The 23,628-nt window shown below is 39.4% G+C and overlaps 1 protein-coding gene across 1 annotated transcript in view; it reads right to left on the reverse strand.

The window, feature by feature from the left end:
* The window catches only part of RASA1 (RAS p21 protein activator 1), a 75,020-nt gene that overhangs the window by 31,503 nt on the left and 19,889 nt on the right, over positions 1-23,628 (reverse strand). The window contains exons 5-12 of the mRNA XM_033086903.2: positions 17,631-17,748; positions 16,743-16,774; positions 14,371-14,423; positions 13,587-13,737; positions 9,616-9,694; positions 6,634-6,754; positions 4,422-4,578; positions 2,759-2,846 (exon numbers count right to left, since the gene is read on the reverse strand). Coding sequence (XP_032942794.1) covers positions 2,759-2,846; positions 4,422-4,578; positions 6,634-6,754; positions 9,616-9,694; positions 13,587-13,737; positions 14,371-14,423; positions 16,743-16,774; positions 17,631-17,748 — 799 coding nt within the window. The remainder of the gene's footprint in view (positions 1-2,758; positions 2,847-4,421; positions 4,579-6,633; positions 6,755-9,615; positions 9,695-13,586; positions 13,738-14,370; positions 14,424-16,742; positions 16,775-17,630; positions 17,749-23,628) is intronic.

The raw sequence follows: 23,628 nt of genomic DNA on the forward strand, positions 1-23,628 counted from the left end.
TCTTTTAGAATTATCAAGCATTATTAATGGCTAAACAGTGTGACTTCTGCCAATTTTCCAGTGTAGTAATACAAGAAATTGCAAATTGTATATAAAATTTAGCAAAATTTATTTGCTTCTGAAAAAGTACCTGTAACAGACCAAACTGGTCTGATTATTCTCTCCAGTACTCCCATATGGCAGTCATAACACTGTATACTCCAAACAAAAACTGAACAATTAACAGAGAAACGCAGAGCATATATCCAACATTCTCCAGTTTTAATTTGGAAGGTGGAAGATACATTATAGCCTCATTCTCTAGCTACTATCTCCCAACCATTAAATCCTGTACACTTCTTGCAAAGCAAAAAATTTAGGTTTTGACCCACAGTCTTCTTTCTCTTCAGTCCGTATCTCAAAGAACTGCCATCTACTCTCAAAATACAATTTAACAATGTCATTAAAACCCTCACAACACTGCTTCAATCATTTTTCACAACAACCTTCACAATTTAAAAATAAAGGAATATGTACTGAATTTATTCCCAGCTTTGTGAGTTAGACTTCAGCTTTCAAATCCTTCCAAGGAAAAGCTTTCAGCTACACCCCACCAAGTTTCTATTTTTATATGAAATGTTAGAAAGTAAAGAAAGCTGAGCTGAAACAACTGTGTTGTGTATAAACAGAGTGAGCAGCTTGTTAGGGAGTTTCAACACCAAAAGCAAATTTAGCCAAATGTTCAGGAAATAAAACAGGATATTCTGTCTTCTACACATTCTTAATTCTTTTACAGTAATTTCACGATTATAAGACGCACTGAGTATAAGCCGCATCTCCGGGTGCCAGCAACTTTTCATTCTATGTCCATACATAAGCCGCACCTGATTATAAGCCGCATGTTACAATACAGAGTGTGATAAAAGGTATCTATTCTATCACCATCTGTTGAGGGTGGGGGCCGTGATCCTTATCTCTGTGGGAGATATTCTGCTAATGGGCCATCCATTGAAACCAGGTGGGGCACTGCTCCTTATCTTTTCACAACCCATCCTTCCTCCAAAAGTTAATTTCTGCTAATGGCCCATTGAGTCCCACTGTGTGACTGATAAAATTATTGCATCCTATTGGAAGTTGCTCCAGACAGGAGAAAGAGCCCAACATTTCTTACCAAAACAAAAGCAGAGGTTTTAGGACACTAAGGGAGCCCCTTTTTCCACTGGACTCCACAGGAAAACCGGATTTCTCCACATCACCACTGGACCTTTAGAGGGAAACTACACCTTCTGCAGGAGGATTGTTTCAACTGAATCACATCTGTCACTGCAGGAGGACGCAGCCACCAATTAACGGGACTTCTACCAACACCCTGCCTGACAGGGTGTCAGGCTGTACTCTGACTTTGTCAGGGCTTGAAGTTTGTTTCTTTGTAGTACTGTATTTCTATTTTAATTTCCGTAGTGAAGAACTGTCATTCCTAATTCCTATATTTTTGCCTGAAAACCCCGTGATTTCAAAATTATAATAATTTGGAGGGAAGGGTTTTACATTCTCCATTTCAAAGAGAAGTTCTTGCCTTTCTCAGCAGACACCTGTCCTCCAAACTAAAACAGCAACTTTTTGTTCTTTGTCCATATATAAGTCGCACCTGATTATAAGCTGCACTTTGGGTTCGGACCAAAATTTTAGTCAAAATGGTGCAGCTTATAATCATGAAATTACTGTACTTTTTAGAAAACAAAAGATTTTACAGCTATTACAAAAATTAATTAAGAAGCATGGAATTTTACTTATATATTCTCAATTAAAATACAGCGTACTGCTTCTTAAAGATGACAATATTATGGTAGTTATATGATAAATAGCACTACATATTTCTTACGTCATCTTTGCAAATTTAACAATTTGCATTAAACAAGAAAATCTGTGCTTTCCTTTGTATACAGTGGACAAAAATACTATATTTATACAGACTTCATGCGCTAGTGAATACTGTCTGTTATGAGTCCTCTAAAAGTTTTTCATCTCATTCAAATAACATCAAGTGGAAAGCGTAATTTCTAATGTAACATGTACATCAGAAGTGAACTTGCAGAGTTTTAAACTCTTCTTAAACAAGAAGACTGTGTTATTTTAGATACAATCTGTTGGTAAAATAATTTCTCAGAAGTAGGCTTCTATCCCACAATTCTTAATCAGTGAACATAGCTGTTAAGATAGCCAGCAATTAAAGATACTATATAAATCCAGTAAATCTTACACTGTGCAGCATCAGGGCTGAAGACTGTGCATGACTACCAGTTAATATACATGGCAAATAACTGGAAAAAGGCAGTTCAATGACTGCCTGTTCACTTTGGTCACTGGGCATATATACCTGCATTAGCATTTTATTTATTTCACTCTGAAGTAAAACTCTCACTTATTACGCCATGTTTTATAACAGAAAAGACCTGGACAGTAAATTTTTTCTTCTGAATTGAACTATGTCAAAAAACATATGTTCTCCAGAAACAGAAAATAAAAAACAATGCAAGTTCTGCACATGGGAGCTGACTGGAATTTGTCAAAACTGAAACCCTGAAAAATAGGTAATACCGGTGCTGGATTTTCAGCACTAACCTTTCCCCTCAGAGATCTTCTACTGTCGATTTTAACACCTCCTATAAAACCACTAAATATCTGTGATACATTTGTTTACTGTTTCAGAAGAGCAACATCACTGAACAACACAAGATAAAAGGTTATTTTTCTTACATTTAGCAAATTAAGATCTCACCTGTGCTTGTTCTGGAGTTTCGCCTGCAAAGTAAAAGATGTAATGCTCTTCACTAAAGTGCTGAACTACTATCTGAAAACAGTTTGGCCTTAAAAATAAAAAAAAACAAAAATTAAGTTTAATTAATCTTCACATATTAATGGACACCTTCACTTGATCTGTGCCAAAACAAAGTTTACACTGAACTAACAGATTTCGCTGTTTGTCTGTAAGGTGCAGCGAATAATTGCATCAATTTTTGTTCATCTACATGTTACCATCACAAATAGAAAGAGGAAGATCTTCAACAAGATATCTCAAATCTTCAAAAACTGCATTTTTTAAAATGCATTGTGTCATTTTAATAAAATGAAACAGTACATGCTTCAGAATATTGACATACTTTTAGAATGGTGTGTATTGAACAAGCGTGTATGCTGTCTTACAGTCAAGGGAAAAAAACAGCCATCTGAAAACACTTGTCAACAAGGATTATTCCTACAGAGTTTAAAAGCAGCAGAGGTTCAGCATTACTTCACAACCATTTAATCATACATTACAGATTTTTCTTTCAGGAAACAGTATTCACCTAAGGAATCCCCTACATCAATGTGTCCCACAGATCTCATGACCAGTGAAATGTGTACTAGATCATACACGAAACATCTGACTGCATGTGACACAAACCTCTAGACCTTAAATGCTGCAGAAGTACAGACTTTACTGTACTCCTGAGCAAAGGGCAGAGACAGTTTTTTATCAGCTATTTGAAATGCAGGAGGAACTCTGTCTCAGCTGCATTTCCTCACTAACAGCTTCCTAAGCTCCTGCAACCATGCACGACGTCCTACACACATTTAAGTACCACCTAGCACCTAACTACGCTCCATCCCACAATACAGGGTTTCTTAAAAGCTGTTTAAAAGAAAAGAAACAGAATATTTATTGATATACAATATATATCAAACTTTCCTGCCTAATTGTCAATTACATACGAAGCATTTCAGTAATTTTTTTAACAATATTCATTCCAGTAGTTAGATGGAGTTTTTCAAAATTATTATAAAGATTTTAAAAACCCACAAATAGACAAAGCATCAGTCTTTGCAGATGAAGAAATGCTACTAATTTTAAACATTTGTCTGTAAGTTTTTTCACGAAGTGACTAGAAGTTGACTATATATAATTTTTCAATAAATATTAAGATCCGTAGGAAAACCAAAATTTTTAACTTCTGTCACTTATTAAATAAGTAAATGTAGTTATTTCTTCTAAAAAACTCTATAATACAGGCCAGTGAGTTGTTTTTGTAACTACCAATGGAAAAATACATAAACTCTCTTCTTAATTTCTAGTGATATCTAAAAGACTTCTGATTCTCAACTTTCGTGCTCATAATCATATCCCTTGTGGTCAGCCCATTTTGAATATCAAAATAATATAGTAAATAAGATTTGATGTGTAAGTAAATCTGTTTTTGCACAATTACTGTACTTAGTCTCTGAGGATGTTTAATTATATGAACTAGTATACTACACAGTACTTGTTCTTGAACAGAAAAGCACCTACAGACTTCCAATCAAGTTAGCTTTCAAATATCAAAATAACGTAGGACTTTTAGAACTTTAAACAATTCTTTACCTATTTCTTGATGCAATAGGATTAAAAAAAGCTGATGTCCTACCTGCCAAATAAACTGTCATGTACTCCATAGACAGAACACACGCTGAGGTCTATTAGTCCTTTGGGTTTTGTGGCTCGTTTTTCACTTTCAAAATAAATAAGCTGGGCATCATTTCCCTCTAATATAAAGTACAAGTTTTTCCATCTCTTTCCTTTACCTGTACAAGAACCAAGCAAAGGGTTACAATACTGTTTAAAACAACATGCAAATTTTGTAAATTAAGGAAACAGAAGAGGGCAGTAAAGTTTCTGTCAAATTCCGAAGCGAAGAACAAAGTACAGATAATGCTTGAGTTGTAACATCCGTGTACACATTCAGTTTTATATATGTGATTAAAATCAGATCCTCTTCATAGATGCAGGCAGAGTTGCAAAAGGTTCTTCAAACATTTTCAGTGCTTTCAATAGCATTATGCAAGTGCCTTTGAGCTGCACCAACAGTGAGTTCCTCTCAGTGTTAGACATGTATCTACACAGATTGCAAAGAGTGACAGTGTGGACCCCATTCATTAGACTTTTTTAAACAACTGGACTCTTGACATTAGAAAGTTATTCCTAAAATCTGACCAATGTTTAACAGGTTGCATTACAATACCTTAAAACATACAGCTGAAGAACAGTAATGGAAATATTTTATAAGTAAATTTAAATCACAATCAACCCACAAGCACAACCGTATGTAAGAATCTGGCTGGTTCCACTTGCTGCAGAGAAAGGTTCTTTGAATTACAATCAATTCAGAGCATTCTGCAACAAATAAATGCTTAAATCACAGTACTATTTAGCAAAAACTTTCAGCCTTTATTTTACACTTTAATCATCATAAATCCACTGTCTCCTTAATAAACTATTAGTAACATTGTTTTCATAATACAAATGTAACAGTTATTTATTATATCATGATATAATAATAGGATAATAATGGAGAGTGATTTTATTGCATTTATTCCACATACACTATGTGCTTCTCTCTACAAAAAAGTACTCCAATTTGTCTCTTTTAGCCTAATTTTTCCAAGTCATTCTCATTTCATTCCTTACTCTATGACATCCCTTTACACTTCTCACAATAAGCCTTCTCAATAAATGAGATGCTTCCCTTATTCTGTTCAGAATGTATAGTTTGGGGTGGTTTGGGTTTTTTTTAATGTCTCTTGTATTAGGTTATACATAAACTCTTACCTTCTTTTTTGCATTTGGTCACTATACAGAATACCACCTGTAACTTATCCTTCTTGTCATTTCCAGAAATTTAGATATTGATATCTTTTTTTTCTGCAACCATTAACTCTGATTTTTTTCAAAAAGTAGAAATACAACACATTGCAAGGGATTAGTTTCCTCAAAACTTCAAAGACTTATTAAATGCAAATTCTTCAGAATGATTCTGAAGATTACACTGAAATACTCCAAGCTGTCAGTTTTCAATGTGCTTATTTTATGTTATGCTATGTCAGCATTAGGAGCCTAAAAAGTCACTATATCCTTTATATGGCTGACTGTGCATTTTATATTTAAGATTGAAAACATACAACCTGACTTAGAGTAACAAAATTAAACCACCTGTTCTCTGCAGCGAATCTGCAGATTTAGGTCTCTCAAACCTCTGTTAGAACTTAGCGAGTTCCATATTAAGCACAAACACTTCATGAAAATATTTTATTTCATGATTTTGAATGCTATCTTGACAAGGATGCCTAGTTTATGTGCTGCATGGATTTTTTCAGAACTGCCAACCAAAATTTTCACGCTGCATGTAATTTGGTGTATTACACTGTTCTATTCATCTACCACTTAAGGAAAGAGATCTTTCATACTCCTTACGTACTTTCTAGAACATTTTGCCTACTTCAATTTCATTCTTTCTAGTACCACTAAACTCAGCTAAATTCAGCTAGGAGGTGCTGATCTCTGCTCTCTAGTGACCAACAGTAGGGCACAAGGAAATGGAAAGAAGTTGAATCAGGAAAAGTTCAGATTAGACCTTAGGAAAAAGTTCTTCACTGAGGAGGTCGCTGGTCCTTAGAACAGAGGATGCAGGAAATGCTCACAGCCTGTCAGGGTTTAAGGAGCATCTAGATCATGCTCTTAGTCATGTGGTTTAGCTTTTGGTAGCCCTTCCAATTTACGATACTGTAGGATTCTATGATCCTTATTGGCTTTTCCCCTTCCTTTTAAAAAACAATAGAAGCATAGAAGCAAACATAACTCACTTTTTTTCAGAAGATAACCTTTTTTGACAATATTTTTATAAAAAGCATCCTTTGTTTTCCGACGAATTGTATTGTAGATTTCTTTTCCATCCAATGTATCATTAAACACTTGTTCTTGGTGCTAGAAAATGTATCAGAAGAACATACTTTAAGATCAGAAATTGCCATTAAAAATGCATCCTATGAAGCTGAGATCAGGATCATCTTACTGAATGGTACCAACCCATTATTACTGGTTTCTCACTCATTTTACTAAAGCATTCATTTTTCATACAGTACACTTGTTAGAAATGTACTGTAATTCTTTCCCTATTTCTAAAACTGAAAAAATAGGAGTTTTCAATACAGAACAACTTCGACATAGTAAGTTCTTTTCATGTAAAAAAAACCCATTATCTTTCACTGTGATTTCACTGTGTTAAAATTTGTGCCAGTCTTTAAAGGTTTATCTAGCTTCTGTCTTCTACCAAAGCTTATTAGGCCTGAGTAATCATAGATAAACCCTGAAGCAATAAAAATGGTGCCAATCGTAATTAAAACCATCTCAAAGTAGCACATTAGAACTCACATGCTGTAACTGAGTAGAACTCATCATAAGAAAGCAGAAACAGGAAACAGAAAAAATGATAAATTTACACACAAAAAAAAAGGTAGTATCTAGAAACGCAAGTAATAAATACGATCAAAACCCAAGCCAGCTCTGTCTTTACTAAGTAACCTGATCAACAAAAGTTCTTCAGCCATAAAAAAAAACCAACAAAAGCAAGACTATAAAGTAGTAAGGACATTGCTAAGATAAGGAGATGTATGAACTGGTTCTTACATAATATTCTACTTTTCTTTCTGTGCGTATATTTGTAAGAATTACAATTTTTATCAAAATAACAATAGAAAGATGAAGAATAATTTGGTAATACTAAAAGGAATTACAGGACCTACAATGGAAGGTATATCCATATGTTATGAAATGATAATGTAACACAACATAATTTACACAATCATGTGATAACATCTGTAACATAAGTGCACAAGGAGTAGTGCACGAAACAAGAGATCTAGTGACAAATATTTCACGTAAATATATCAGACACAGGAATTCCATCAGATCAGCTCTAAAATGATGCTAAACTGTTGAATTCTTTTTCCCCTCAAAAACACAGAGCATGGTGCTACGTGGAAGGGAGATAACACAAAGCTGAACATTAACTGCACCACTGAGCACTAAGTTTTTAAATAAAGTCACAAGTGTATCTGGATAGGTTAAAAGAATCTGAAGTACTTTCACATGGAAAATGAGTCAATGAAGAGTTTATCAATACAGAAACTGTAAGTTTTGCATATATGAAAAGCTAAAATGAAGACTTACTGCCATAATTAAAGAGGAATAATGGAGCATGAAGAAAGTTACTAAAGATGTTTACTAAGGAGCAGTCTCAGAATTCCTATTTGCTTTCTGACCCAATCACAATACTGAGCACAAGTTAACAGTAGGAAACAAGCAGTATTAAGAAAGATTGCAATAACAAGGTATATATCTCCTAGTGCAACATAGCAGTTACAACGATACTTAGAGAAATTAAGACATGAACAGCTGAGTCACTCACTGGAGGACTGGGCTGCGATACTGTTGAATATGCCAACATAATGGTCTCACAACTATGGACTTAGCTTCTGTGATTGCAGCTCCTAAGGAGCTGTGTTTCGGTTTTGTGACTGGAACGGTATCAATAACACACCAGTGCTCTGACTCTTGTTGATTAGTACCTGCCTCAAGACCTTCTCCATTTCCCACTCTGCCCCCTTCCTCAGTGAGTTGGACAAGATGCTGGCAGCAGAGACAGACAGGACAGATGATGGCAGTTGATCACAGGGATATTCCCTGTCATGCGATATCAAGATCAGCAATAAGCGTGTGGGCACAGAGAGGTCTCACAGAGCAGCTGGGCATCAGTCTACTTGGAAGAGGTGCTGAGTGACTGCCTTTGCATTACTCCCTCCTTTGCTTATAAAACAGTATTTTTTGCTTATAAAACAGTATTCTCAACCCAGAAGTTTTTTTTTTTGCTTTTGCCCCATTCCATAGGAATAGGGAGTGCACAACCAAAGGTGCGGGTCCTTAGCAACTCACCAGGGTCAACCCACCACAGAAAATTACATGTATATTTATTAAGTGCTTTCCAGAGGGAAAAGGAATTATGCATAACATGATACCACTCTAAATTTTTCTGGTACATGTTGAAGAAAGGTGAGTTCACACCAAAACTGGATGCAGCAAGGCAACTATGTAAACACCACAGAGAGACAGGATCAGCTTCTGTGTGCTTAGCTTGGGGAACAGAGGAAATGCTCTCATAATAATAAGAAAGATCCCATAGAGGGGTATGAATTGACTGCAAATCTCTTTAGGGAGGAGACGAAGAGCAAATTTCTCATTTCCACTGAAATAGGAAATACCGGGAACAGAAAAAGATAAAAACAGGTGTGTAAATTTTCTAAGTAGCTATAAGTTCATAAAAAGCTAAATGATGTGGTGTGCTTATTACTGGTGATCTCTTAGAATCAACTTCTCCTATGAGGCCAGTGCACTTCAGAACAAGTGCTGCAGTCCCAGCCCTGCAATCATCCCTGAAGCTATTCACTGTGTATAGGTTTCTTGTGACAGGAGAAAATCCCCAGACACAGAAGAGAGGGCAGACTGGTTCCTCATAAAATGGGACTAAATCAAAGCATGAGCTGAAGAAGAGTTAGCGGCACATACAGAACTTACCATACTTTCTGTTGACTACAAGCCAGTCTTCAGTAAGTGTACGTATTTGAGTATAAAACAAAAGAAACAGATGAGCTGAAAACAAATTGTTGATGACTGACTACTGGCGATGATGCTGTTTAACTACCATTGCTATCTCTGCTGTAATTTAGTTCATAAATTGATTTGATAATGATTCAGTCTGTGATTTCAACATAAAAGAGATTAAATCGTACCTGCATTGGAACAGGATCTTTTAAGTAGTATCCTTCAACAATCTGTTCTTTTCTGTAGTGCTCAATGATGTCGGCAATACTGTTCCAGTAAGAGAAAGAATATTGAAATGTTAAAAACATGAATTTTCCACTGTTTGAGAATCTGTTTTTTCATAAAACCACAGAAAAATTTCCCTCAAAATTTAAAAAAAAAAAAGTGTTAATCATCATAACCTTATTTGCAGGAATGAAGATTTACTAATATACTGAAGTCAAGAAAGTTCACAAAACTGTATTCAGAATGTATTCATACTAAAATCTGCAAAATATTTTAATGACTTGCTTAAAATGTCAAATGAGGACACTTCACTTTCCACACATGTGTATCACCCACTTTCCAACCAAGCTGAAAATTGCTATTTCATTGGCAATAATTTTCCAAGTAAGTCCCACAGTAATTAGCTAAGTGGAATAGGACATATTCTCAGTGAAGTGCAATCTCTTTCTAGAAGGACAGGAAAAGAAAACAGGAAAGATTTGTAGCATGGCTTATTCAGATTGTGATTTGATATCACTGAGCTATCATTTTAAATACCCAAGTCAGTAACACTCCTCTACAAGGAAGCATTCATTCCAGTCACCACATTCAGACTGAAATTGCACTTGGAAGGCTCAGGAGAGAAGTGGTGACAGATACAAGCTGAAATTCAAGGCATTTAAGTTGCTCCAATTTATCTTGGCATTACTGAAATTTATGCTATCATAAAGAAAAGCAGCAGGGACATCAATAGAAATTAATAATTTATATGCAAAATATCGATCTAGAAAAAGAGCTATGTAATTAAGCAGTTAAAATATAGTCAGTGTGTCTTCTCAGTTCGTGCATACTCAGTTGTGTGTTCACAGATACTAATAAGGTATGTGTGCAACATAGGAACAATAGCTGATACTGTAAGTCTCAAAAACTTCTAAAACAAGCTATATGAAGGCATCTTGGTAGGCTTTTCTGTTTCATTCTGAAGCCATGAACTAGTGCCAACTTAATAAACTACCTTCCCACAAATATTTAATTTTTTAGGTACATAAAATTAGATTATTTTTTCTTTCTGTTTTAATGAAATCAAGTAAGTAATTTCAATTTTTACTGTAATGCTGTCTGCATACGCTGTTTTCTACATAAGAATTTCAACTGTCACACTACAAAAATTATGACTCAGTCATTATACTTCACAGTTGAATAGCTACTACCAACATTTTCTAATCAATAAAACAGCATTGCATGAATCTTCTCACTCATCAAATCAATGACCTTCAGTATACCAGCTACTTCCTTGATTAAAAATGCCATTAGGAGCTCCTCAAGACAAAAGCAGGTGCCTCCAAAATTTCTGCAATTTTGTAATAGGGGCTAAGAATAAACACAGTTGTATTTAAAATCTCTTTCTGTAGTTAGAGTAACCTAGTATAGACTAGGACTCCAAGCCTTGAAGGAGCATCTAAGGGCTGCATTCTTCATTACAGTAATTTCACGATTATAGGCCGCACTTCCGGGTGTCGGCAACTTTTTGTTCTTTGTCCATATATAAGCCACACCTGATTATAAGCCCCATGTTACAATACAGAGTGTGATGAAAGGTATCTATTCTACCACCATCTGTTGAGGGTGGGGGCAGTGATCCTTAGATCTCTACAGGAGATATTCTGCTAATGAGCCATCTATTGAAACCAGGTGAGGCATTGTTCTTTATCTTTTCACAATCTATCCTTCCTCCAGCGAGTCATTTTCTGCTAATGGCCCATTGAGTCCCACTGTGTGACTGATAAAATTACTGCATCCCATTGGAAGTTGCTCCAGACAGGGGGAAGAGCCCAACATTTCTTACCAAAATAAAAACAGAGGTTTTGGGACACTAAGGTAGCCCCTTTCTCCAGTGAACTCCAGAGGAAAACCAGATTTCTCCACATCACCACTGGACCTCTGGAGGGAAACTGCACCTTCTACAAGAGCACTGCTTCAACTGAATCACATCTGTCACTGCAAGAGGACTGCAACCACCATTTAATGGGACTGCTACCAACACCCTGCCTGACAGGGTGTCAGGTTGTACTCTGACTTTGTCAGGGTTTGGAGTTTGTTTCTTTGTAGTACTGTATTTCTATTTTAATTTCCCTAGTAAAAAACTGTTATTCCTAATTCCCATATCTTTGCCTGAAAGCTCCTCATTTCAAAATTTTAATAATTTGGACGGAGGGGGGTTACATTCTCCATTTCAAAGAGAAGTTCCTGCCTTTCTCAGCAGACACCTGTCCTCCAAACTAAAACAGCAACTTTTTGTTCTTTGTCCATATATAAGCCACACCTGATTATAAGCTGCAGTTCATGTTCGGGCCAAATTTTTAGTCAAAATGGTGCGGCTTATAATCGTGAAATTACTGTACATGTTCGAACTTCCAGCACTTTACCAATCTGATATACACAGTAAATTGAACTGAACGTGAGCTTAAGAGTGTAGTGATAATTCTCCCAAACATGCAACAAAAATAAAGATTTTCTATCACACTGAGGAAGATTTCTGCAAACTATGTAGCAAAATACTAAAAAAAAAACCTTAAAGCACTTTGTCATAATTTATTGCTGCTTAATCTTAACATCTTGTTTTCTGTTCAGCTGCATAAAATCTCATTCAGACAAATGTAATCTATACTCCAAATGAATCCAGCATTATTATAAAGTAATCTGAAACAATAACAATGTGGTAACTTCCTGAAAGTATACTATTTAATGCTACAAACCCATTTGAGACTGGTAAGAACTCCTCTAACTTGATGATTAATTTGACATCACCAAGGGTGGGGGGGCTCCTGGTCTACCAGCCTCCTAATAAGCCTCCTAATAAGCCTCCTAATAAGCCATGCAACTGGAAACTGGCATTAACCTTTATGAAAGGCTGACCCTGCAGCTAGCCTAGTTTTCAATGAGGATGGCTGGAGGCCAGACTGATTAATGAAGAAGGTATTCAAACTGCCTGGGTATGAAATGTGCATAGGTCCATAAGGATTCAACTGCTTAGCCTCACAGAACCATACGAGTGAAGTCATACGAAAAAGTCCACTGAACTTGAGGAGACCTTGACATTTTCTCAGACTCCAACTGCTGAACCTCTATCAAATCAGAAACCAAGCTGGAATTGACAGAAATACTTTTGGGGTAAGAATGCCCTGGTTCTAAGTGGACTGGAAAAATGCTGATTTTTTTAAGGCAGGCAATGACATCTGTGTGTTTAAGAAGGAAAGTGAGTTCTCACTACTTAAGTCTTCCAGACACAACAATTCTAAAAAAATACTATCAAAAATGGAGGTCTAGTGATAGTTTTTTCCAAAAGGGGAAACACATCATTATTTCTTTCTTTTTCTACAAATTGCTGTATTTTTGCACCAATGGCAAAAGAAATGCATCTTAAGTTTATTCACTCTAAGTGAACTGATCCGTATTTCTGTTCCAAGTACCATGTACATATTTCAATGCAATTTAGTAACTTTTTCCAATAAAGCAGGTGTTTTTCCCCTTTCTTGTAAATACCTATTCTATTATTTGAAAACTCTATTGACTGTCTCAGATAAAATTAGCATTTATATTTTCCCCTTTTCAAACAGACAAGAACGCATGGAGAAGCTTCCAGGCTGCTTCAAATAGAGTAACCTCTTAATTACAGATACACAGTTTATGGTTCCACACGATCCATTCAAACCACAATTTACAGAGTGAAGCAACTGGTCGGCAGAAGCAGTACAAATACTTCAAGAGAAACAAGTTACACTTGGGCTATTTAAGCTGTAAGAATTTGCTCAGTAAGATATAACTACAAAGGAAATTAGGGAAAATGTTTTGTATAAAGGAAACGACAACCTTAAAATCATAGTAGTAAATAATTGTGAGGAGCAAGTTAAGCAAGCATAAAATATTCACAGTTCCTTTTGCCACAAGAACTCACCTATTATAGTATCGGCCTCCCATCATAAACTGATTGTTTGATGTTGGACATATTTTAAAACGCTGAATATTTTCACTGGTCCGGAAATAAAGTGAATAATCACCAGGGGTATTATCTGAAGGCCTCACAAGAAAACTGCACACCTGACCAACTGAAAAGTCATCGTATCAGTGTTATTTTCTTAGTGATATATATAGACCCTTACTAAATCTCTTTCTACATAAACTAGGAAGAACTGCACACTTGAAGAAATACAAACTCTAGAAAGGCAAATTCCAGTAGTGAGCTCAGACTAGAAGAATTAGTACTAAATCACCAAAATTAACGAAAAATGGCTCAGCTGTAGCCTGCAACCTAGCCACCTCTTTGCCATCTCTTAAAACAGCATATAAAAAAAAAGTTTGGTAACATTTTCAAAATAACACGATCTCTCTTCCAGTATTTAAAGTAGGGTATTAAATAAATGGGTCAGAAGTACTGTTTTCATTTAAAGAAATACTAGCTTTATGAAAGTGAAATAATTGATTCCACATATAATAATTTAAAAATTAATTAAATTAAAAATTACTAAATTAACTTTATTTAAGAATATACTCAGTTCTGATGGTCATGAAAGCTTTCTTCTATTGTAGTGTTTTACTGAAGTAGCATCCAGAGGGGTTAGGGAATCTAAATCACTCATATATTTTCATACATATAAGGAAGTTCTGCTACAGTTTATTATTAACAGGATTACTTTGTGCCATATCACTATCACAGTATTTCACATCAACAATACACATACCTGACATCAGCAAATTGTAAGCTTCTTGTTTGGAGATCTTCCCATGGAACCATCTTAACAAAAATGAAGAGAAAAATTAGAAAGCAAGACTAGCAGCTCTCTTTTTTGGTTGTGGTGATATCCAAGGCTCTGGCGCCTATGAAGTATTCTTTATTTAAAAAGACCCAATACACATAGATGAGACAATCAATGTCTATGCTTCTTAATGACTGTCTTTTACCAACATGAAAAGACTAACACTAATATGCATGTAAATAAATTACTTTCAATAAAAATATCCAACACTTGAAGTTGATGTTCAAATACAATTGTGTTTAGAGAATGAGATGAATTGTCCGAAAAGTAGATAATTTGATAGGCATTATTTAAAGTCATACAGTAAGGTACTAGAATCATAAAATCTAAAGCTCTAAAACGGAGTTAAACATATACAGAAAATCTCAAAGTCAAATTTGCCAGAGCTGTGGAAACAAAATCTAGCTTTGTCAGATTAATGAATACAAACTGCTTTGATCCCACACCTTGTACTTTCCCAGAGTCTTGTATCAGAGCAGTACCCCAAAGAAGTTCACAGCCTCTGCTAGTCTCGACCTGATACTTACCACCGTTCAAAAAAGCCTGGCATGCTGCAACTTGATTTGTATTTAAAGGAAAGCTAAAGATATGGTGCTTTTATCTATCAGAAAAGACCCCAATTTCTAACTTACTTTCTATACTACCCTCAGATACTAAATTATGGATTCCTCTGGAAGGTAAACAACTGCTGAAAAACAGAATCAAATCTGCATGCATCCCCTAAAAGCTACTTTCCAAACACAAAATTTCCACATTTGAAGACATCCATACAGCCAAACTGATTTGCAGAACACAGTAAATCAAACGGACCACTGAAATACCTCCTTCTGCCACCAGCCTCTTAGAAAGTGGGAAACAGCAAAATAACAGCATGACAAATGAGGACATCAGATTAAGTCATCAAGGCAGTAGACATTTTTCACAACTATCTGCCACTCATATTCACTTGTGAATGTAGTCTATCAACAGACTGAAATATCAACACACTATTGATTCTAAATTGCATTCAATTTTTAAAAATTTTTGAAGTATTTAAGCAAATAGAAAGAAACTCATAAGTCATGTGACTTTTTCTTCAAACTTTGTTATAAGAATCACAGAATAGTAGGATCACAGAATCCTTTGGTTTGGAAAACACCGTTAAGATCATCACATTTAATCCTTAACACAGCACTGCCAAGTCAATCACTAAACCATGGCCCCATATGTGAAATTTACACACCTTCTAAATCCCTTCAGAAATGGTAATTCTACCATTGCCCTGGGCAGCCTGTTCCAGGGTTTGACAACCTTTCCAGTGAAGGCATATCCAATCTTAATAATCTTAATAGCTAATCTTCCCTGGGTGCAACTTGAGCAAGTTTCCTCTTGTCCTATCATTTGTCACCTGGGAGAAGAGACCTCTTTTGGTTACAACCTCCTTTAAGGCATCTGTAGAGAATGATGAAATTCTTCCTGAGCCTCCTCTTCTCCAGGTTGAGCCCCACAGGAGTTCCCTCATCCCCAGCCAGCTCCATCAGTTGCTCCTCATCAGACTTGTGCTTCAGACGCTTCCCCAGCTCTGTTTCCCTTCCCTGTACTCACTGCAGCACCTCAATGTCTTTCTTGAGTGAAAGTCCAAAACTGAACCTAGAACTCATGGTGCAGCCTCACCAGCCCCAAGTTCAAGGGGACGTTCACGGCCCTGGTCCTGCTGGCCACACTATTGCTTGACGCATGCCAGGACGCCATTGGCCTTCTTGGTCCCCTGGGCACACACTGGCCAATGTTGACCAGCACCTCACGTCCTTTGTGCTGAGCAGCTTTCCAACCACTGCCCCAGCCTGTACCATTGCAAGGGTTGTTCTGATCAAAGGGCAGAAATCATCACTTGGCCTAGTGGGAGCTCATACCACTGGCCTCACTGACGCAGCCTCTCCAGATTCCTGTGCACAGCCCTCCTACCCCCCAGAAGGTCAATGCTCCCACCCACGAGGCAAATAGAGACACTGTTCTAATAGTACTTTGGTGCAGCATTTGGAATTGTTATCTCCAAGGCAACTCCAAGAAAAACACCTGAAAGTGATCGTACATGGCCTCATCTAAGATTTCAGCACTGCAATACCCATTATTAACAGACATACCTATTACAGGATTTTTTCATGTTAATTATCCCTGCATCTGCAGCAGCTAGTGTATAAAGTCATGAGATTAAAAAACAAATCTCTTTGGTCATTTTCTCAAAAACTTACAAATCCCAGAGTGGAAGTTTACAAACAATTATGATTGCTTTTAAACAACAAAACAAAAATCCTTACATTTTGCCTTCATGGGGATCTTCTTCTCGTCCCTATGAGAAAATTAACATATCAAGTGAATGACAACAATACAACTCAATTAAAAAAAAAAAAAAGAAAGACCTTCTGTAGAAAAAAAAAATACATTTAGAATTCGGAGGCATTTTTTAACTAGAGGGTTTACTGAAGATCTATGAAAAGTTTTCGTCTTCATTCATTAAATTAAAATTCAGCAAAAATGTTATTTCTGATGATTATTTCATTATTGAAGTCCTTTTAGAGGTGGTAACTTTTTAGAAAGTTTCAACCTTCTCAGCTTTCCTAAGGTTAAATTACCACTGACCTATCAGTCTACAGATCAACAGTCAAGTACCGCCACTTCTGTTTAGCTATTCACAACCTGACACAGTTCAACTACGAGAAGGATATCAAGAAACATTGGTATTAGCAAAACATATGTACTCTGTAAGAAGTTACTACCAAAAATATCTATCTTTTTTCCTTTTTTGCTTCTCACCCATAAATTTTTAACCCAAATTTCATCCTTGAATAAAGAGAAAGACCTACCACAACGCAAAACTACATTATGTTGAGTTAGTAAACATTTCATGGCAATTAAAAGAAAGAAATGAAATTTAATGATTCTTCACTAGGACAGTACATTTTAAGGAAACGCCTAGTAAATTTACAGTACCATTCATTTATACTTATGTTTGAACAATACATGAATAAACATTTTTTGATAATGAACTAGACTTAAAGGTTTGTTGTAGTATTTTAGAAACTACTAGATGAGTTTACTAAGTTTAGAAAAGTACATAATTAGAAAACAGGTAATTAAATGTCATTAGTTTTTGCTTGATGTTATTTTATCAAGATTTAAGAAATCTGAATACAAAAATTACTTACCACTTCTCCTACCAGGTCTTCCACAATAAGACCTTGTTCATCTGTCCGTAGGTTTGTAACCCACATCCAGCCATCTTCCAATTCATTATGGACAATAAACATGTCTCCTTTAAGGAAACTGAAGAGGGTTACAGCAAGATTTAAATCAGAGATACAATCATAAAGTTTAAAGAACACAATTAATTCTTTAGTATAGTTTCCATAAAACATATGGGAAGACCTATTTGTCAAAAAGGCAGGAGTTGATATTCCAAGCACATGTGTACAGTAATTTCACGATTACAAGCAACACCGTTTTGACTAAAATTTTGCTCCCACCCTGGAAATGCAGCTTACACTCAGGGGCGGCTAATATGTGAATAATTTTCTGACATTTCCAAACCCAGAAGTGCAAACCGAGGTGTCGAATCGAGCAACTGCCAGTAAAACCTAGCTATTCACGATTGTTACAAATTGGTTACTCTGTTTCTCAGCGGGTGGAGCCGGCTCAGTGCCAGCAGTGCGGGGGTGGAGGGGAAGGCAGGGGAAAGCGGGGGAAGGCGGGGGATTCCCTCCTTTAGGAAGCGCAGCCCAGGGGAGAGACGGGGGGTCCTGTGCTGCCATCTCCACGGCCCGGGGGGAAGGCGTGGGGCTCCCTCCTGCTAGCCCCGCAGCCCGGGGAGAGGCGAGGGACTCTGTGCTGCCATCCCCGCGGCCCGGGGGGAAGGTGGGGGGCTCCCATCCTCGCCTGCCGCCACCGCCGCAGGAGTAGGCAGGCTCCCATCCCTGCCTGCCACGGGAGTGGGGGTGCTCCTTCCCCTCCTGCCACCACAGGTGCCGGTGGGTTCCGTGCCCCCCTGCCACCGCGGTGCAGCGCCGGGTCGGGGCGAGTGAGCTCAGCGGCGGCCGGCCCCAAGTGGCCCCGCCGAGCAGCAGCGCTGAGGTGGGCCAACCCGCCCCATAGGTAGCCTCTCACAGCCCGAGCTGAGTCAGTAAACCCCCCCAATCCCGTGATTCTGTTACTAATTGGCAACTTTGCATGCGGGTCCTCGCCGCGAAAGACAGAGCGGTTGATAATTGGGTGCGGTTTGTGTATGGACAAAGAAAAAAATGTTGCCGACACCCGGAGATGTGGCTTATAGTCAGTGCGGCTTGTAATCGTGAAATTACTGTACTTTTCGTCACAGTGACATGGTCACTATATACCAGTTTTCATACTTCTGAATAATGTTTACTATCTAATATGTAATTCAGTGCTGAAAACTTCAAAGTATGCTAATGTATAAAACAAAAATAATACAGCAATATTAAAATACAGTAATACTCTTCTTTTACCAAGAGAGATCAAATATGAAACTCATGTAAAATAACTCTTAGTAGTCTATAAGAATAATATTCCTTTCATTGAAAAATTGCCTTGTATAATGTAAGTTGTTCTAAGTTGTGGAAAACCTATTCATTATGTTCTCACATATGAAGACAAGTGATTCAAAGAGAATATAGAGCAGTCACCAGAGATGCCATGCAATCAACTACAAGCATAAGAAGTGTTAAGATTCAGAATCAGAGAACCACAGAATCAAATAGGTTGGAAAAGACATCTGATACTGAGTCCAACCAACAACCAAATACCACATGTCAACCAAACAGCACTAACAGTCTTCCCTCAAACACTTTCCAAAACAGTGATTCCACCACCACAACTGGTTAGCATTTCAATGTCTAATCACCCTTTATGCAAAAAATTTTCCCCTAGTGTTCAGCCTACAGCCGCCCTGTAGACTAAAGGGGAATCTAAGATTATGACCTCTCATCCTGTCACTAGTTTCCTGGCAGAAGAGACTGAACCCTACCTGGCTACACACTTCTTTTCAGGAGTTGTCGAGAACAATGAGACCTCCCTTAAGACTCCTTTTCTTCAGGTTGAGGCCCTGCAGTTGTTTCTAACAGGACTTATACTCCAGACACTTCACCAGTTCAAATTACCCTTCTCTGGACACACTCCAGGACCTCAATGTCATTCCAGAACTCAGTGCCCCAGAAGTGGACATAGTACTCAAGGTGTGGCCTCACCAGTGTTGAGCACAGGCAAAGAATCTCTTTCTTAATTCTATTGGCTACACCACTGCTGATCCAAGTCAGGATGCCATTGATTCTCCTGGGCACGGCTGGCTCATCTTCAGCCAGCTGGTGACAAGCACCCCCCAGGTCCTTTCCCATTGGGCAGCTTTCTAGGCACTCTTCCTTCAGCCTGTAGCTCTGCAGAGGATTTCATTGTAACCAAAGTGCAGGACCCAGCACCTCGTCCAAGGGAGTTGTCATTTCTGGAAGACTAGTTAATTTAAGTTACTCCTTAAATGTTAAAACTCAGGTCACTTGCAATCCTTTCACAGCAGCACAGAATTTTTGATCATGTTTCATGATGCATCAAGGTACAGGAAAGCAATAAAGAGTTGAAGCTGATTAACTACTATTTCAATTCAAAATTTCATAGCAAATGTCTACGGCATGGTACTCATTTGAAGTAGGCTAACAGAAAAAAATAGCAACAAACCACTATTGAAAACAAAGAATAAATTCAACTGCTATTCAGCTTTAACAGGTGACAGACAACCCAATCATCACTGTATAACTACTGCATGGAAGATACTGTGAAATTAACTCAGTAATACTTCAAACTCAACAAATATTAAATATGATATTAAAATTCAAAGTCAATATTCTATGAAATACATAATTTCTTCAAGAGTATATTACAGTAAATTCACAAATACAAGCCACACTGAGTATAAGCCACATCGCCGGGTGTTGGCAAACATTTTGTTTTCTGTCCATAAATAAGCCGCACCTGAGTATAAGCCACTCTGTCGTTCAAAGCGAGGACTTGCGTGCAACGAAGTTGCCAATTAGTAACAGAATCGCAGCAGGGCGGGGTTTACTGGCTCGGCTCGGGCTGTGCAGGCTCGGCCTGCTGGGGGCTGCTGACGGGGCCAGGTGGCCCAGCCCGGCGCTGCAGCTTGGTGGGGCCATTCGTGGCTGGCCGCCGCCTCTGGGCTCGCTCGCCCTGGCCCGGTGCTGCTCCGTGGTGGCAATCAGAGACGGAGCTCCCCCCAGCTCCCGCGGAGGCGGACGGGGACGGAGCCCCTCGCTGCCTCCCCGAGCCGCAGCCACGGCGGCATGGGGCCCCCGCCTTCCCCCGAGCTGCGGCAATGGCGGCACGGGGCCCCCGCCGCCTCGCCGGGCCGTGGCCATGGCAGTACAGGGCCCCCGCCTTCACCCCGGGCCGCGGTCATGGCAGCACAGGGCCCCCGCCGCCTCCCCGAGCCGCGGCGATGGCGGCACAGGGCCCCCCCGTCTCTCCCCCGGGCTGCGGCAGAGGAGGGCAGGTGAGAGCTCTCCCGCCTCTCTCCCCGCCCCCCGTGCTGCCTGTAGGGAGCCAGGCTCCACCTGCGGCGCAACAGAGTAACAATTTGTAACAATCACGAAATGCCGGCTTTTACTAGCAAGTGCTCGGCTCAGCACCCTGACTGGCACTTCTGAGGTTGTAAATGTCAGAAAATTATTCACATATTAGCCGCTCCTGAGTGTAAGCCGCATTTCCGGTGTGGGAGTAAAATTTTAGTCAAAATGGTGCGGCTTGTATTCGTGAAACTACTGTAATTCAATTTAGAACAAACTGAGAACTTTGGTCTCAGCCATACTCTGAAGAGAACTACAGTAATTTCACGAATACAAGCCGCAGCAATTTGACAAAAATTTTGGTGGAAACCCGGAAGTGCAGCTAATACTCAGGGGCGGCTAATATGTGAATAATTTTCTGACATTTACAACCCCAGACGTGCCAGCCAGGGCGCCGAGCCAAGCACCTGCCAGTAAAAGCCGGCATTTCCTGATTGTTACAAAGTGTTACTCTGTTGCCCTGGCTCCCTGCAGGTAGCACGGGGGGCGGGGAGAGAGGCAGGAGAGCTCTCTTCTTCCCTCCTCTGCCGCAGCCCGGGAGAGAGAAGGGGGGCCCCGTGCCGCAATTGCCGCGGCTCAGGGAGGAGGGGGGGCCCGCGCCGCCATTGCCGCAGCTCAGGGAGGAGGGGGGGTCCCCTCGCCACCATTGCCATGACTCGGAGAGGAAAGGGGGGGCCCGCGCCGCCATTGCCGCGGCCCGGGGAGGAGGGGGGGAGCCCGCGCTGCCATTGCCGCGGCTCGGGGTGGGGGGGGTGGCCCGCGCCGCCACTGCTGCGGCTCAGGGAGGAGAGGGGGAGTCCGTGCCGCCATTGCCACGGCTTGGGGAGGAGGGGGGGAGCTCTGCCCCCGCCCTCCGCCACCGTGTCGGGAGCAGGGGGTGCTCCGTGCCCGGCCGGCGCCGCGGCGGGAGCGGGGCGCTCTCTATGTGCCCGGCCGGTGCTGCGGCGGGAGCGGGGCGCTCTCTCCGTGCCCGGCTGGCGCCACGGTGCGAGCGGGGCGCTCTCTCCGTGCCTGGCCGGCGCCACGGCGGGAGCGGGGCCGGGGCAAGCGAGCCCAGAGGCGGCGGCCAGCCCCGAGCGGCAGGGCCAAGCTGGGCCACCTGGCCCCGTCAACAGCCCCTAGCGGGCCGAGCCTGCACAGCCTTAGTTGAGCCAGTAAACCCCCCACCATGCCACGGTTCTGTTAGTATTTGGCAACTTTGTTGCACGCGAGTCCTCGCTGCGAACGACAGAGCGGCTTATATTCAGGTGCGGCTTATTTATGGACAAAGAACAAAATATTTGCCAATACACAGAGATGCGGCTTATACTCAGTGCGGCTTGTATTAGTGAATTTACTGTATTTAAGACCTCAAAACCCAAATACCAACATTGCATTTCAGTTCTATCCTATAAGAGGAAGAAAAGGTTTAATTGCCTACAATTTTTGTTATGATAGCAAAAAATAAAATGCTATTTCCTCTTAAGCTGATAGGTAGAATAAGGCATATAAAAGACTGTTGTAACCCTATACCCTGATGCCTTAAGAATGGAATGTTCCCTGCAACTCTCTAACTCTCTGACCCTTGTAAAACCTATGGACTGACCAGCTGAAATTCTATTGGAAAGAAGCCAAGAAGTTCCCCTCCCCTTTCCTTACCCATAGAAAAACCCTGAGCCCCTTTGTTTCGGGCCCTTTGTTCCCTGCCTTCCCTCATGGAAGCCACTCTAGCAATAAACTGAAGAAATCCAGAGGAAAGCCTCTAATATCTCATCTGTTCTATATGATAGCACCCCAGGCTAGCTCTGCAGAGTATTCAGAGAGTGGAGTAGACCTTAGGGTGTTGTATCAAAAGACTAGGTATTTTTCTTCATTCTCATACACAGTAGGAAGCCTTAGTTGCAATGTGCTATTAGAGAGTCCCTTCCCAGTCCTATCACCTTACTAAAACACATAATTATAAAAACAAATGTCTTCATATCATCCTTTAAACTATCAGACTGGACAGTGAATCTTTGAATAAATTTCCATCCAAATGAGGATACAAAACTCTGGTATCTTTCTATACATTTTAAGATAATAATCTTAAACCTAAGAAAATTCCCAATTCAACTGGTGTGTTACATGAAATCTGTCTCATTAGAGAAATTAGAAATTAGAAATCGCCACAAATCACTTTCATATCCTCCTGTTTATCCAACTGGAAAAAAATTATCTCAAGAAAGCAGAATCAATCCTAAGTAACCACAAAATGGTCTTTTATTGAAAGATTCACTTCTTCCATTCTTAAATTTTAATTAGTCAAGTCTCAACTTTCTCTTTCTAGTGATCTGAATTGTTTCCCTTAGCTACACATCTACTAATAGATCTGCGGCAGTTCAGAAAAAAGTCTAGCTCAATTCTTTCACACAGGTAAGGCATTTCCATATAGAATTCTTCAATAAATTTATCCTTATGGCAAAAATCTAGGGCTTTATAAAAATATATTTCAAAATTTGTCTTGGGTTACAATACAGAGTGTGATAAAAGATCTATTATATCACCATCTGTTGAGGGTGGGGGCGGTGATCCTTATCTCCGC

The sequence above is a fragment of the Catharus ustulatus genome, unplaced genomic scaffold (genome assembly GCF_009819885.2).
Source record: "Catharus ustulatus isolate bCatUst1 unplaced genomic scaffold, bCatUst1.pri.v2 scaffold_68_arrow_ctg1, whole genome shotgun sequence".
In the NCBI taxonomy this organism is placed as follows: Eukaryota; Metazoa; Chordata; class Aves; order Passeriformes; family Turdidae; genus Catharus; species Catharus ustulatus.